The sequence below is a fragment of the Panulirus ornatus genome, chromosome 35 (genome assembly GCF_036320965.1).
Source record: "Panulirus ornatus isolate Po-2019 chromosome 35, ASM3632096v1, whole genome shotgun sequence".
Classification (NCBI taxonomy): domain Eukaryota; kingdom Metazoa; phylum Arthropoda; class Malacostraca; order Decapoda; family Palinuridae; genus Panulirus; species Panulirus ornatus.
In genome coordinates, this window is record NC_092258.1 from 10,955,860 (window position 1) to 10,971,056 (window position 15,197).

The 15,197-nt window shown below is 36.5% G+C and overlaps 1 protein-coding gene across 1 annotated transcript in view; it reads left to right on the forward strand.

Annotated features, from left to right (window-relative positions):
* LOC139760136 (alpha-1,3-mannosyl-glycoprotein 4-beta-N-acetylglucosaminyltransferase A-like) overlaps positions 1 to 15,197 on the forward strand; it is a 127,084-nt gene that overhangs the window by 98,119 nt on the left and 13,768 nt on the right. The window contains 4 exon segments of the mRNA XM_071683025.1: positions 9,343 to 9,536; positions 11,878 to 11,975; positions 11,978 to 12,025; positions 13,512 to 13,627. Coding sequence (XP_071539126.1) covers positions 9,343 to 9,536; positions 11,878 to 11,975; positions 11,978 to 12,025; positions 13,512 to 13,627 — 456 coding nt within the window.

The following is a 15,197-nucleotide window of genomic DNA, read 5'->3' on the forward strand; positions in this document are numbered from 1 at the left end:
TTATTTGAAAGTCCTTTGTTCTCATAAGGTACTCATGAGTTGTATTTTTGATGTTTTTGGTATGAAGTAAGAGCATTTTTCACAGATTATGAAAATATTAAATGTGTTAAATTTCTTTCCATATGAAAGACTTCATATTTTTGAGTCATATAATTTTGTAGACTTTCAGTAGAGAACTGGTAACTGGTAAGTAAATTATGAGACAAAACGTTTGAAGAACTGGAAGGTTGCACTCACCCGATATTTTAATCATTGTGTCTATATTATTGCTGGATCATCTCACTCAATCACTCCTCTGGTAGTATGACCACAGCAGGTACCTCCAGTCGGACATGCCAAACACATCTCCCTAGCACCTTCCTGGGTCCTCTTTCAAGTATAGGCACTCAACTTTTCCCTTCCAACTCTATTTCCTTTAACCTTGCTCCTGTGTATAGTTTTTTTTTACCAGCCTATCATCATACATCCTCTCCACACATACACACTGTTATAAGTTTAAATCACTGTGATACCACATCCCATGTCTTTTCCTTTTTCTGGCATCCTGCATTTGTACATTTTTCAAAATAATCAACTTGACCCTTAAAAGGCACATGGACCTAATGCAGTCTCCCCATTTCTGCTGAGGGAATGCACTGGGGCACTTCACAGCCCTCTTTAACTAGTTGCTTAGTAGGACACTAAAAGAAGGGGTAGTTTGAAAGATGTGGAAGAGGGTAAATGCCATACCTGTCTTTAGGAAATGAGACTGGTAAATTGCAATGAATTTCAAACCTATTTTGCCAATGAGCGTTGTTCGGAAAACACTGGAAAAGATAATCAGAAAACCAATGAATGATTATCTGCAAAGGAGAAACTTCTTAACTTGGACACACCATGGCTTCAGAGGAAGGAGGTTGTGTGTCATGAACATGAGAGGCTAATACTATAGGGTGGACTGAGTCTTAGACCAAAAGAGAGACTTCTACTACAGGATGGACTGAGTCTTAGACCAAAGAGACACTAATCCATCAGAGGTTGATTAAAAAACTAGAGCCACAGGAAGGAAAAAGGGACAAAACTCCCTTTGTTGAGTAGAAGATTACCTTTGTGGTAGGTAGGGAAAGTAGTAGGCAGTAGTTGGTATGCAGCCAATGACCAGTAAGATATTCTACCAGTACTATCAGCCGGGGTGTTTGGGAGGGTTAATGATGGCTGTGTAGTGAGCCAGCATTTAGCACTTATGAAGTTGCACTCATCTGACCCAGGGAGCTGTCTTATCTTTCTACCACAATCTTTCTGCCTCAACCACTCACAGATTGCTGGAATTCTGTTCACAAATATACAATATCTCCTTGTCTCACAAAACATTTGACTCACATTGCTCATTCTTCGTAACTCTAGATTTTCCTGTGATGAGCGTTATGTGCTAGCCCTGCCTTTTGGCAAAATGGTAGGAGCAATAGATAGAAATAGTAGGTAGAAACATTTAAGTAGGAGCATTAGATAGAAACATTAGGTAGAAGTAGTTGGTAGGAACATTAGGCAGGCACATTAGGTAGAAGCCTCTGCAAACACTGCACTTGAGTTGCCCTCTGCCAGTAGCCTGTTAAAGGTGAGACACTAAAGGCTAAGAAGCAGCACTAGAGTTCATTAGTTATGGAGACTATTGCTGTGGCCACTCCCTTGAGGGAATTCCAGAAATGAATAGGCGTTAGAGGTATAGATAATTACACAGTTGCATCTGCTGATGCTGAGGTAGCTTATTTTAATAGCCTGACTCCTAAATCTGTTGAATACATTCAGTGTCCATGTTATAATAGTGTCTCAATACTGAAAGAAATTTTTGTGTAGTTAGGTTGAAAAGTTATGCATTTTGATAATGAATATGCAATATTATGAAGGGAACTTTTTAGTTGATTATGGGTCTATGTATCTCACCATTTAAAATGTGAATTGAGTATCCCTTGCAGGATCCCACCCACTAAAGGGTAAAGATAGATATTATACCTCTTGATCTATGGGTACTACTGTGTTCATTATGGTGTGTATACTCCATGTTCAGTAGTGAATGAGTAGGCTACCTGAAATTTAAAATGTTCTATGCATTGATTGGCTAAAAACTTGATTAGTTAATGCTCTCTGTCTTCTTAATATTGCAATTTTCAATCTTTCTCAGTGCCCTGAAAGTATGTCCTTGAACACCAGTTGACCTCCTCAGATGTGGATATTCTATTGAACAACTATCACTCTGCTGGCATTGGTTGGTTTAGGAGTAATCCGTTTACCACTGTGACCATGAATATTTACTTATAAAACACTCCTGGGGCCTCCGTGTGTGTTCCTCCCTCCCTGTCACCTGTAGAATAGGTTTCTTATCCCAAGCTGGAACTTCCTTGTTCTGCTGTTGCTACTGTCTTTTTGTGAGAATGTGAGTGGCTGTAAAATACCAGCCATTCACAGAAGAATCTGATGAAAATGCTTCATTATGATTTTGCAGCTGTTCTTCAGCTATGGTTATGAGGAAATCAGCATAAATGGCCTCTTTCAGAAACACAATAAAAATCTCATAAATGGGTGCTTTCAGAAGCACAGTAACAATGTCTTGCATCTACAGTTACTTTACCAGCGATATAACAAACAATATAGTCATTGCATAAATGCTAAGAATTACTTTTTGTAGTAAGAATTGGAATGGCAAATCATGATTAGCTTATTAATATGTTGTGGAGAAGGCCAAAGAGTTTCTTAAGCGAAAAAGACGCAGGCCTGACTACAATGTATTTGACATCCACAAGGCTGTTTTAGCTAAGAGATGAAGTGGCACTGTATAAGCAAACATTGTAACAAATTTCCACCTGTATGGTTGCTTCCAGTCTCCTTGGGTGTATGTATCACACATTTAATCTGCCATTAAAGACTCAAAATAGTTGAAGACCAATAAAACTGGATAAAAGGTACATTAATAAATCATTCAAAAATAAACATCAATTGGCCCTTTGTTTAGATGCCACATTTGAATTTTATCATGCCAGCTTTGTTTTCAGATGGCATGTATTGTTTCAGCATGTATTTGAATAATTAATTAGTGAGTAATTGCTCATTTTGAATAAGCTTACTTAGCATTTATGGGTAGTGGGTCATTGCTTACAGTGTCCACAAAAAGCTTTGTCCACCTCCCCACTGATGAGGTATTACAGGAAGCAGCCACCTGATTGTATTTTCTGAGTGCCCTGTGTGCCCAGAAACTTCACATGTACCCAAATTTTTTTGCTTCCAAGTGAGAAATCAGGCTTTCTCCACTGTAGAAAGGTAATAGCCAACCATTGTGAAGCACAGGTGGAATAAACACGACAGCAATAAGAGAAATTCCCAAAAATTCCCAAAAGTAAGTGGTAGCCAGGATGAGTAAAGAAAGAACATCTTTCTTTAGAAATAACCCATGGGGGCAGACAAAGCTTTTTGTAGACACTGTATTTGCTTCACTACATCCTTTTAACCATTACCTATGTCAGACATAGGCAAAACTGGTATAGTGTGCAGCAATTCAGTATAGTAACAGTAAGATTAGAAAGAAAATAATGAGGTTAGGTTTGTTAGATTTTAAAGGGATGATACAGCCTATACAATTGTGAAAAGCATACTCATGAGCAGGCAGATGAAAATAATTTTCTAAGAAGTGGATGTAGCATTTTGGAATTCAATCAGGTATAATGAAGATTAATTAAATTAAAGGGAGATGTGATAGTGTAATGAGAAAGGAGGTGCACTTGAATGAGATTTAAAGGAAGAGCAATAGATATAGAAAATGAGGTATCTTAGGAAAGGAATCCACAGAAATATGTTGTAAATGTGATTCATCGAGATGATTTTGCACAAGTCATTTTGTATAAAAGAAGGAATGCAGGATGTAGTTCATTATGAAAATAAAAAATCTTTTATATGAAAAGTTGATCAGAGGCAGAGATGAAGATGAAAAATTATAATCACAATGATGACTTGTAGGTCTCATGAATTTCTAAGTTTTTTATGATAATGTTAGAGTATTGAGAATTTCAACAGATCTGAAGAAAATACACGTTATTCAGTTATAAAAAGCAAACGTGTAACTTTCTTTAAAAGTGTAAAACTTTTGCATTTTGGATGTTGGTGTTATGACTAAAATACAGAACAATATTATGTTGTATTATTCTGATGTGGCTTGAAACTAAACTTTGTCCAGTTTGCTCCTGTTAAACATCATTCACTTGTTTATTAGTTTCTTTTTAAATTGCACATATATGCAGGCTTTTTTAAAAATTATGTCTATTAATATTTTCTTAGATTATCTTAGCATTTTACAGTTGTCCTTCAGCGTAAGTTTAGAGTCCATGTCTTGCATGTATTCTGTGGAGTCTGATGATTGTGGTCTTATATCTCTCTTATTCAGTATAATATGGGATACATCACCATTAATTGCATCTTCTGTATTGCATCAAGAACAGTATGAACATATAGTTATTTGAATGAATTTCAGGATAAATCAGCAGTAGGTATTCCAGTGAGGAATTCAGGCTCCCTGATGATCCGCAAGAAAAGCAGAAAGGTAGTTTATGATGCTAGTTGAATAGTGTTTAGAGTTCCCACACTTATGGTCAATGCTAATACTTTTATTTATCTGTAACTTGGTCAGTGTGAATCATGATTACCAACCAATTTTCTTGTCATTTGTTGGAATTTCATTTATTTTCATATTGCAGAGAAAGTAAGGACCTAATAGAAGTAGATGCATATGTATCATAGAAAATGAAAGGAGATAAGTTGGAGGTTATTACTAGCACAGTTGACTTGGTTAAGTATATAGGGTCTCTCTTTCAAAGATATTTCCCTTACTACTGACGCCAGTCAAGAGTTATGCTTCAAATATGCAGGAAAGTTTTAAACACCAAATAGTTTCTTCTAGTGGTGCTCCAAGTTTACTGCAAATCACATTCTTATCTCTTGAAATAGAAGACAATATATAATCATTCTCATCACTTGACTTACTGCATTATAGGTTCTTAAACTGTCACAAAAAAGAGAAAGTTAGTGGAATCTTGGTCTTGAAGTTTGTTGGTATATAATGATTTGCATCTGTTTTCCATAGAAGGGAGAATGACAAGCATGTATGATTATTTACAAATGACAACTTTTGGAAAAAAAAGGAGTGTTCATTTCTGCTCATCTGTAATACTGTTTAATAATGAAGTTGGGTTGGATTGGTAGAGTGCTCTCTCCAGTGTGTGATTACAGCTATCATTGCACCACATCAAGGCCTCAGAATGTTAGCCTTTTTTCCCTGAATGATTGTATCTCTATGTTGACAAACTATTTTTCTTTTCGTTATCTGGGTATCAGATCTTGATAGTCAAGATTCCTATTGACCATAGCTAAGGTAAATAAGGTATGTGTGTTGATACATCACTGCAGTATGGAGTTGTACACTGGATGCAATTATATGCTGAATGGTTAATTGCATTGCAAAATGTTTTATTTTTTAATTTCCTTTTTTAATGAATTTGGTTGACATAGAATAAACTGTTTCCTAATTTCACTACTTTTTGTAATAATTTGTGGAAATCTTTTTTTTGTTGTAATGTTACCTCATCAGGAACGATATTGTATTGTATATTTTGCATGTGCCCCTTAAAATTTGTACTATATTTCGAAGTTTAGAAGTTTCTGTGATATTTTGTTTTGCACCCAAACTGTTGATTTCAGATCACACCATTCAGCAGAGTGGAATTAAGTAAAGCTCTTATGCAAAGGAATGCATTTAGCATGGAAAACTTATTGGTGCATGAAAGCTGATTTTAGATTACTTGTTTGTCTTTGAGAAAGTTTAGATCTTAGAGGGTAATAGTAATAGTTATGCTTACTTGCTCTTTCTTCTGTAAAATTATAGTCTAGTTCTTGGTATGTAGTTGATTTGCTAAGCTAATTATTGAATTCCTTTTCAGTTGAGATTGGCTTCATTTATCAAATTTCTTTGTTATTCTTTACTGAAACTTGTCATTATGAGAATAATCTGAATTTCATCTTTTCAGAGTACATACTTGAACTCTGTACATTACCACTTAATTTTCTTCAGGCACAGCCTTTGAGATTAAGGATTTACTGAAGGGGCAGGCAGTGCTTATAGAATTTTCGTTGTGACTAACGGAACTCTGATCTAGGTACTGTCATGTATGTTCCATGAAAGGTTATCACCCCACCATCATGGGAAAATGATGAAGGATCATAGTTTGCTAAAGATCTTTGGAGTCTTTACTGTTGTTTTCAGTCGGAATATTAAACATATTAGATATAGCATGTATTTGGATATTTAATGTTGTATTGCATAGACATATTTACATCTCCTTCTGTAGGCACGGACTCTGGTTGTTTTTGCTTTGTTTCTCACTGTTCTTTGTAAGTCAGCACCCAAACTGTAGTTTCCTGGATATGTATTCAGCTCAGCCCTTACAGGCCAGGTGAAGCATATCTTCCCCATACCAAGGATGTATTGAAGATGAGTATACTGCAGATGACGATGTAGTGAAAATGGCCTTTGAACTGACATAATTACAAGGGTCATATCAAAGTCCAATTTGGTCATGAGTGTAGTAAAGATATGGACGTAGTTGAAGGAAAGATTGTACTGAAGGTGTGGGTGAGTATGGCCTTTAACCTGACCTTTAAGGACCAGATCAAAGGTCATTGGTTTCAAGGGTGAAGCAAAGATGGGTATTGATTACACTCTTGGTGTTGAGTGTGGTAAAGATTCATTTGTTGAGGGTGAAGTGAAGATGCATTTGTTAAGGGTCAAGTGAACATGTTTGTGTGTGCGCAAATGTACTGAGGATTAATAAAATTTTAGATTTATCAAGGTATAATTAAGGTGTGTTAATTGAGGATGAAAGGAATTTTCAGTCCCACCCATTGCACTGTAGCTTCTATTTAATCACCTAATGCTACTTTAGTGTATATTGTGCAGTTAGTACAGTAATGTATATTGTGCAGTTAGGCAATATTTTTAAAACTTATAGGTGTTGGGGAAATGAAACTCCGCAGGTTAAGATATGACTGAATTGATCCCCTATCAAGTTCCTTTAGTGCTCAGTGACATGTCATTTAGTGTTGTTTTACAAAAGTTGTCCAGCTTCACCCAACAACAGGTACTGAGTGTGTCTAGGATTCAGTAAAAGGTAATTAAATGAAGCAAGTGGCACAGAAACCTTTACCATATCCCTTGTCTGATGCTCTTGAGCCTGAGCCAAGTTTTGGTGATCCTTCAGACATCCACACCAGCTCCTATAATAGATGAAGTGCAAGACCTGCCTCCTGCCTCTATTAAGGCATTTTCCTTATTGCATCAAGACGATGCTAATATTTGTTCACATTCTTCCTCAACTGGGCCAGACACCACGTCCAGCACTTCAACCAAGTTATCATATATTGCTGCTTTATTCTACTTGTACATTTTGGCATTCAGAAACAATCAAGAATTTTTGCTGAATACAAATATAGTAAATAATTACAGTTGTAGTGTTCTAGACTTACTTAAACTTACATATTGGGAAAAGAAAACTTCACAGGGCAACTCAAGATATATTTGATCTGCTCCCAGGTTCCCTTCACAATATAGATACCCAAGACCTGGAAAATTCCAAAATTTGGCGACTGAATGTCCCCAAGGTTGCTGGATTTGAAAGAATTTTCCAAAGGAAGGAACAGAGAAGGGGGCTGAGTGAGGATGTTTCCTCAGAGGCCCAGTCCTCTGTTCTTGATGCTACCTCGCTGATGCGGGAAATGGTGAATAGTATGAAAGAAAGATATATATATATATATATATATATATATTTTTTTTTTTATACTATTCGCCATTTCCCGCGATAGCGAGGTAGCGTTAAGAACAGAGGACTTGGCCTTTGAGGGAATATCCTCACCTGGCCCCCTTCTCTGTTCCTTCTTTTGGAAAATTAAAAAAAACGAGAGGGGAGGATTTCCAGCCCCCCGCTCCCTTCCCTTTTAGTCGCCTTCTACGACACGCAGGGAATACGTGGGAAGTATTCTTTCTCCCCTATCCCCAGGGATATATATATATATATATATATATATATATATATATATATATATATATATATATATATATATCCCTGGGGATATATATATCCTTGAGGCATGTGTTTGTTGTTGGAATAAGCACAAACATCACCTTTAAACCAGAATTGTGAGTGGAGGTTATAGTTAGATATGAAAAAGGGACTAGGGAGAACATAATTAGACAACTGTGTCTCAGACAGAAGTAAGATATTAGGAAAGGTCCTAGACAGATGGTGTTTAACTGAGGATAGGTTACTAGAGTGACCACAGATGTTGGTACAGTTGGTACAGTGAATAGAGAGGGAAAGGTCATGGGAGGGGCAAGTACTATTACTGCCAGAGCTCTTCCGCTCATTAGTAGTAGAGTCAGGCAGAAACCCTGGTTTGATGACTCTGTTATGGTGATGAAAGTGTTTGAGTTGACAGGAATTGGCAAAAGTACTGTGAAAAAAAGATAATAATAGTAAGAAAGGTTTGAGTAGGTGTATGGTGTTTGTAAGAAGATGGTAGGACTAGCTTGTTAGTCCCGTTTTGGTGATTTTGGTGAAACAGAAAGAAAGACCAGCAATCCTGATATTGAGAGTGTAAGATGGCTCTGGGTGCCACTTTAATGCCTCTCAGTCAGAACGTTAGTACTGTAGTACCACCCTGGGTGACTGTTGTCAACAATCTGCTACTTGTGGGTTGCTCCAAGGGTAGGGGATGGGACAATCCTTGAGTTAGCTGGAGTGCTGGGAGGGGCCAATACACTATCACTTGAGCCCTCCCTCACACTGGTGTCAGAGTCACACAAAGTGTAGTTAGAGTATGCCTTAAATTTGCAGGGTGTCATGGGAGGGGCTGTTACTCTACTACCTGAGCCCTCCCTCTCGCTGGCAGCAGAGTCAATCTTGTAGAAAGCTAAAAAATGAGATTCAAAAGGCAATCTTTACGAAAACCCAAAACTGAGGTTCAAAAGTTAATCTTTATGAAAGCCAAAAATTGAGAATCAAGACAATCTATACAAAAAACAAAAAATGAGGTCCAAAGGTTAATCTTTATGAAAGCCACAGCTTTTTCATACAGTAGCCATAGGCTGTAGAGTGGAACACATTCCATGCAGAACAAAACAAGTACCTACCCATAAATGAGAAACAGTGTATATATATGTAAAATGATAGAAAATTTGCTGATGCTCATTTTGCTTCCTGTTAGCTTTCTGTTGAGTGAGTGATTATGCTAAAGTGTTTTCAATATTTTCAATATATTTTTGATGTACAGGATAAGCAGTTTGGGAAGATCCAGCTGTTCTTCCCTCATGATAATCCAACTGCAATTGTGGACACAGAAATTAAGCCCTACAAGACGTATACTTTGCAGAGGGCCTATCGTGGAGAATCTTACTTTTGGGGTTTACTCCCACAGCGAGGAGATAAGCTTAATTTCAACTTTGAACCACCAGTTGTGCTGAAAGGGTGAGTTTTAATGTTTTTTTTTTTTTTTTTTTAATAAAACAAGTTGTGAAAAAAACTAGAAAATCTATGAATAATACCAACAAATTAAACATGTTTAAAAACATATTATTGAATTTTGTGTATAAATATTTATCTAGTGGTCATCATTTATGCACAAAATATTGATGAAAAAAGTCACAATATTTTCTAAGATATCTTGCCTGTTCCCTTTTCATCTTGTTAACATTGCATGATGTGGCCTTGGCTGTGATTGCAAAATAGTTATGTTTTTTTCGTATTATTACTCGTCATGTACAATACAAAGAGACCATCATCTCTCTAACAAAGCCGAAATGCTTTCTTTCTTTAGATTTTCTTTTCATTGCTATTGCATATCCTCCAGATAAGATTAGATATGATTCCATTTCCTGTGTAAGTTTCATGTCAACTACTCTTGCAATGTATGGATTACCTTTCTTAATTCCATCTTCAGACCATTTACTGCCAGTGCATAAATATTTTGATATACTTCTCTCCACATCTGGTTTGTCCCATGAAGTGGACAGCTGAGTTAAATCCCCTAACCCCCTACCATTTCATTTGGAACACACTAGTAGTCTCCTTCCAGCAACTACCCATGATTGCTGCTTGCTCATTCTGAGGATACAGAATAGGATTTTAGAATATTGAAAAGAAAAGAAGAAACTTAAATTAGAAGTAGCTAGGAACACGATGTCTGAAGAGAGGGAATGGAATTAAAATGTAATGATGCAAGAAGCACAGACCAAGTATCTGATATGCATCAAGTATGTATGATGTTATGCATGGTTGATAGAACAGATAAAGCAGCTTCCTTACAGTCACAAGTATTGTATAGATAATATTTTACTTGGAGAAGACACCTAAAGGTATCTTTAATGTTTCTTTAGTTTACAGAGGACACTGATTTGATAAACTCTAGAATATTGTTCATAGCTTTGAGTCTTTGACAGTTTAGAAAATTGTTTTGAAAGGTAAGGGTAGAATGTAATTGTAATATTATGAATGGATCCTTGGTTTTAGTTTCATACATATACTTGCAAATTGTCAGTTTATCTGGCATCAAAAAGTTTGACAAAGCTTAAGGATTTGATGAGTTGGGGGTATGCATTGGCTTCTTGTGATTAATATTAAAAAAAATTCATTAATAAGTGTATGGGGAATTTTGTTCCTGAAATAGACATACAGTATGTGATTGTAAATTACTGAATAATATGGAGAGACTGTGGTTACCTAAAAGGCAGTGTGCCAGACATCTTCCATAGAATTCCAGAAGTTCAAGAATAGTTTGATAGATGTGTCTAACATGATGTAAAAGGGGTGAGACAAGGTTGACAGAGTATATCAGAGAATTGTACGTTGGTGACTTGAGTGTCCCTGACTTCTATGATTGCCGGAGAGTTTCACACCTTTGCAGAGATTTAAACTATCCATGTATTTTTTTTTCATTGTTGACAGAAGAATGAGAGATTTTTGTTTCATGTGAAGAGTGCACCCATTGGGGCACAATATAAATTTTGATGTGGTGATTGTTACATTAAGGTTAAAAAAACACATACATGGCTAGTTTTCAATTATGTATGTATAAACTTACCAAACCCATATCATGATCTCTACAGTGAAGTGAAGTACTCCACTTGCCACAGAAATCTTAAGCTTAAATCACCAAAGCAGAGGAGAATTTGATAGTGTGGAGATGGTTAGCTCTTTAAATGTTTTATTCAGAGATGATACTGTGCGTGACACTTTAGAATATAGGAAAAGGCAGGGTAATACGGAATGATTGATTGCTGTGTACTAGTTGTTTGCTAAAAATTGATTGGCTTCCTATTCACTGCTAATTTTTTTCTTTCATACCTAATTGTCTCTCTAAATGTCATGTATAATGTATCAGAACCAGAGCTGACTATCCTCAGCCCAGTCCCACAGACTACTTCCTGGTTTACCTTGACTGTTTCATATGTTTTTGTTCAGTCCATTTACAGTACATTGCCCCCAATATCATCCTAATGTAAAACAGAATAATGGAGAACAGTGAATATTGCTATAATGTAGATGGGTAGTCAGTTATGTACATGGACAGTTTGTATTCTAAACTATAATGAAGCAGAATTTATGCATATTCTTTGTAGTAATTTTCTAACCTCAGTGGTGTGAGTTATTGCACTTTAGATTATGTCAGTATTTGAGACATAATTACTCTGAAAATAGATTTACAGTCATCAGGTACATGATGTTATCCTATGTAGAGGGCAAATAATGCAATAAAAGTAGGAATTATTCCATATTGCATTATTCTGTATTAAAAGATTTCTTTTAACAGGTTTCTTTTCCGAAGTGGAAATGTGGAGCACCCTTCTGATCGTCTTTACAACACAACAGTGGAGGTGCTTCCCACTCAAACACTGTCAAACTTACCTGATTATCAAAAGGAAAATTGAAAGTTACAGAGGATAGTTATATTATAGTAGGTAAGTTTAGTGAATGCCACCAAAGTGAAATGGGATACAGATTAAAATATCTCCACTGTGTTGTGCACTTTTCTTGGAAGTCAGTCCTTATGTGCCATGTGAGGTTAAAACTATCCATGGAACATGCAAATATAAATACAAAATAAGTATCTATCTATCTTTCTACTTTTTTAATTCCCATTCCCTTTGGGAGCTCCATTAAGGAGGTGGCCTTGGCAAAACATTGTTGAACTCATGTCACTTCTTAGCCTTTAGTGCATTGCCCTTAACAGGCCAGTGGCAGAGGGCAACTCTTTTGCAGCATTGTCTCCTTTTTCATCCGTCTTCCAGGAAGGGCAAATTCATAGCTGTTAACTTTAGTATTAGCAGAATGGTAGTATATTGTTGTTTGCACCACAGTAGAGGTGCATTGATAGTTAAAAGGGAATAATGAGAAAGGAACAGAAAAGTAGGAAATGAGGATTTGCAAAGAGCCATTAATGAATTCTCAAGTTTAATAGAAATGATGATACATAAGTTAAGAGTCAGTTAAGCAGTCAAAGAAGTCAAGAAGATGGGATAAAGCAAGGGAAAAAAGAATAATTGTCAGGTATGATCAAGAAAAAACAATTGAAGATATTTAGAGTGCAACTAAGTAATAGTGAAGACTTTAATATTCATGTAAAAGTGCTTTGTAAACTTTATGGCAGATGGCAAGAGTTATTAAAAGTTAGAGATAAATTGACAGAGTTAATGCAAAAATAATACTTTTGTTTGATAGGAAGGGAAGAAAACCATTAATTTCATTTTGCTGCAAATGAGGGGGGAATTATTGTGCACTCTTACCCTTCCTGTGGGTGATGGCAACTAAATAGGGCACAAAATAGTTCAGGTATTTCTCTCTCCAAAGGAGTCCATTACTGATTTTAGTAGAGTTTTAGAGCTACCATTGCCAAATAATGGCCTTTATGTTGATGTCTGTGGTGTGAATATCATGTGATGACCATCGTGGTTCAAGTTTTTTTTTTGCGAGACAATGGTTAACCTCCAGAGTATTGGGAAGATGCAAACTGGATGCATGTCTGTCAGAGGTTAAAATGTTGTCATGGACTTGTCTAGCAAGAGACACATTCTGTTGTAGGTGAGCCAATGCTCTGACTGTGACGTAGTTTTACATATTCAATTTTGCTTGGATAGTGACTGGGTGCTGTGATGCAAAGGTGATGTCATTTGCATATGAGAGGACTTTCACAATTTGGTCTGCAATGTGGTGGAAGGTCACATTGGAAGAGATTGAAGACAGATGGAAAAAGAACTACTTCTTGGGGAACTTGAGTGTAGAGCTTCAGGGTTTTGGAGGTGAAGCCCTGGTGACTGATTCTGGCTTGGTGTCTCCAGTTATGAAATTGACCAACCATTTTTTGTTAGTGTTGTGGAGATTGGTGTTAAGTATCTTTAAAGTTAGGATATGTTAAGCATATGAATTTATCATTTTGGTTTATTCTAGGTGATTTTGATGATATGGGAGTGGCAGAAGGAACCATTGATGAAACATTTGGTGAAATCAAGACCTTACGTCTCAGTGTTCATGTAGAAAGTGACAACTGGGCAATACTTAGTGAGGTAGGTGCTTTCATAAAGTTGTGATTTTTAATTATGGTATAGCCTACTTGATAGGATTTTTGTTATATTAGTGAACACTATACAAGAAAAAATGTAATTCAGTAAAGTTCAAGCATGTAATGAGTTTGATATGCATGGGTAAATGAAAATAACAAGTATACAACCACTCACTTGCATCCATTCTCTAACTCTCATGTGTAATACACTGAAACCACAGCCCCAAATGCACAACCATATGACACAGACCTTTCCAAGGTTTCTTTGGCTGCTTCATGTTCCCTGGTTCAGTCTGTTCATAGCATGTCCTCACCTGTAAACTACATCACTCCAATTCACACCTTTCACCCCCACTAAAAATCTTTTTCACTACATCCTTCAATCTCCAGTTTGATCTTCCCCTTCTCCCCTCCACTTCTGACGTGGATATCCTCTTTGTCAACCTCTCCTCACCCATTCTCTCCATATGTTCAGCACATGCTCTTAAGGTCTTTCAACCACACACTTCTTATTACTACACCTTTTTCTTATTCTTTTATTACCTTCTTGATTAAACCCCTCAAACCAAATATTGTCCAAAATATTTCATTTCCAATGCATCCACCCTTCTCATATTCTCACCCATGGCCGTAAAACATAGCCAGTATATCCATACAACAGTGTTAGAACAACTATACCTTCAAACATAACCACTTTCGCCCTCCCAAATAATGACTTATCTCCACCCTATCCTCAATGCTCCCAGAACCTCTGCTACCTCACCAACCCTATTGCTTCCATTTGCTGGTACGTCCACTCTATGGTGCATGGATGATAGCACATATAAAACCCTCTATATTGTAATTGCTCCATATATTCTGTGAAAGCAGGCTAACTCAGTCTCTGTATTAAAAGATTTAATTTGGAAAATAACCTGGTTCATAACTTTAAGAATCCTCCACCCTTGGCCATGGAACTTAAGACAGATGCTTTAGATATTTTCCAAACAATAATTCTACTCATTCATTTATCATTACCAGTAACTATGCTGCACTGCAGGTGGCTTAAATGTTCCATGGAACAACATTGTAGTATATTTTATCAATAGATTAACATACATTGGTACTCGAATATTTTCCTAATTATATCCTTTCCCTTGTTAAGTCCGGTGACTTTATGTGTTACTCGACAGCTGGAAGACTTATGTTTTGATACCATTTGTTAGAATGTCAAAATGACCTGCCATTACAGTAGCTTTATGGTTGTAGAACCCATATCTAACCTCACAACTATTAGCATAGAGGCTTTTGAATTTCCTACTGCTTTCTGCATTTACCTCTTGATTTTTTCCACATTTCTCTGTTACTAAGTGTGCTCATAACTTTCCTGAGCCTTTAGTAAAGCTACCTGTTATGAGCTGTTGCAAATAATTCCTCTTTTATTTCAAATATATTAAAATCATAATGACATGGACAAAGATCGAGATTGTTACCATGACTTATAATGTTCCTCTAATGTGTGAGGACTAATGGCTTCTCCTTTCTCTCCATATTTGATCCTAATCATCCTGCACACTGTTGGACCTTCATTTGCA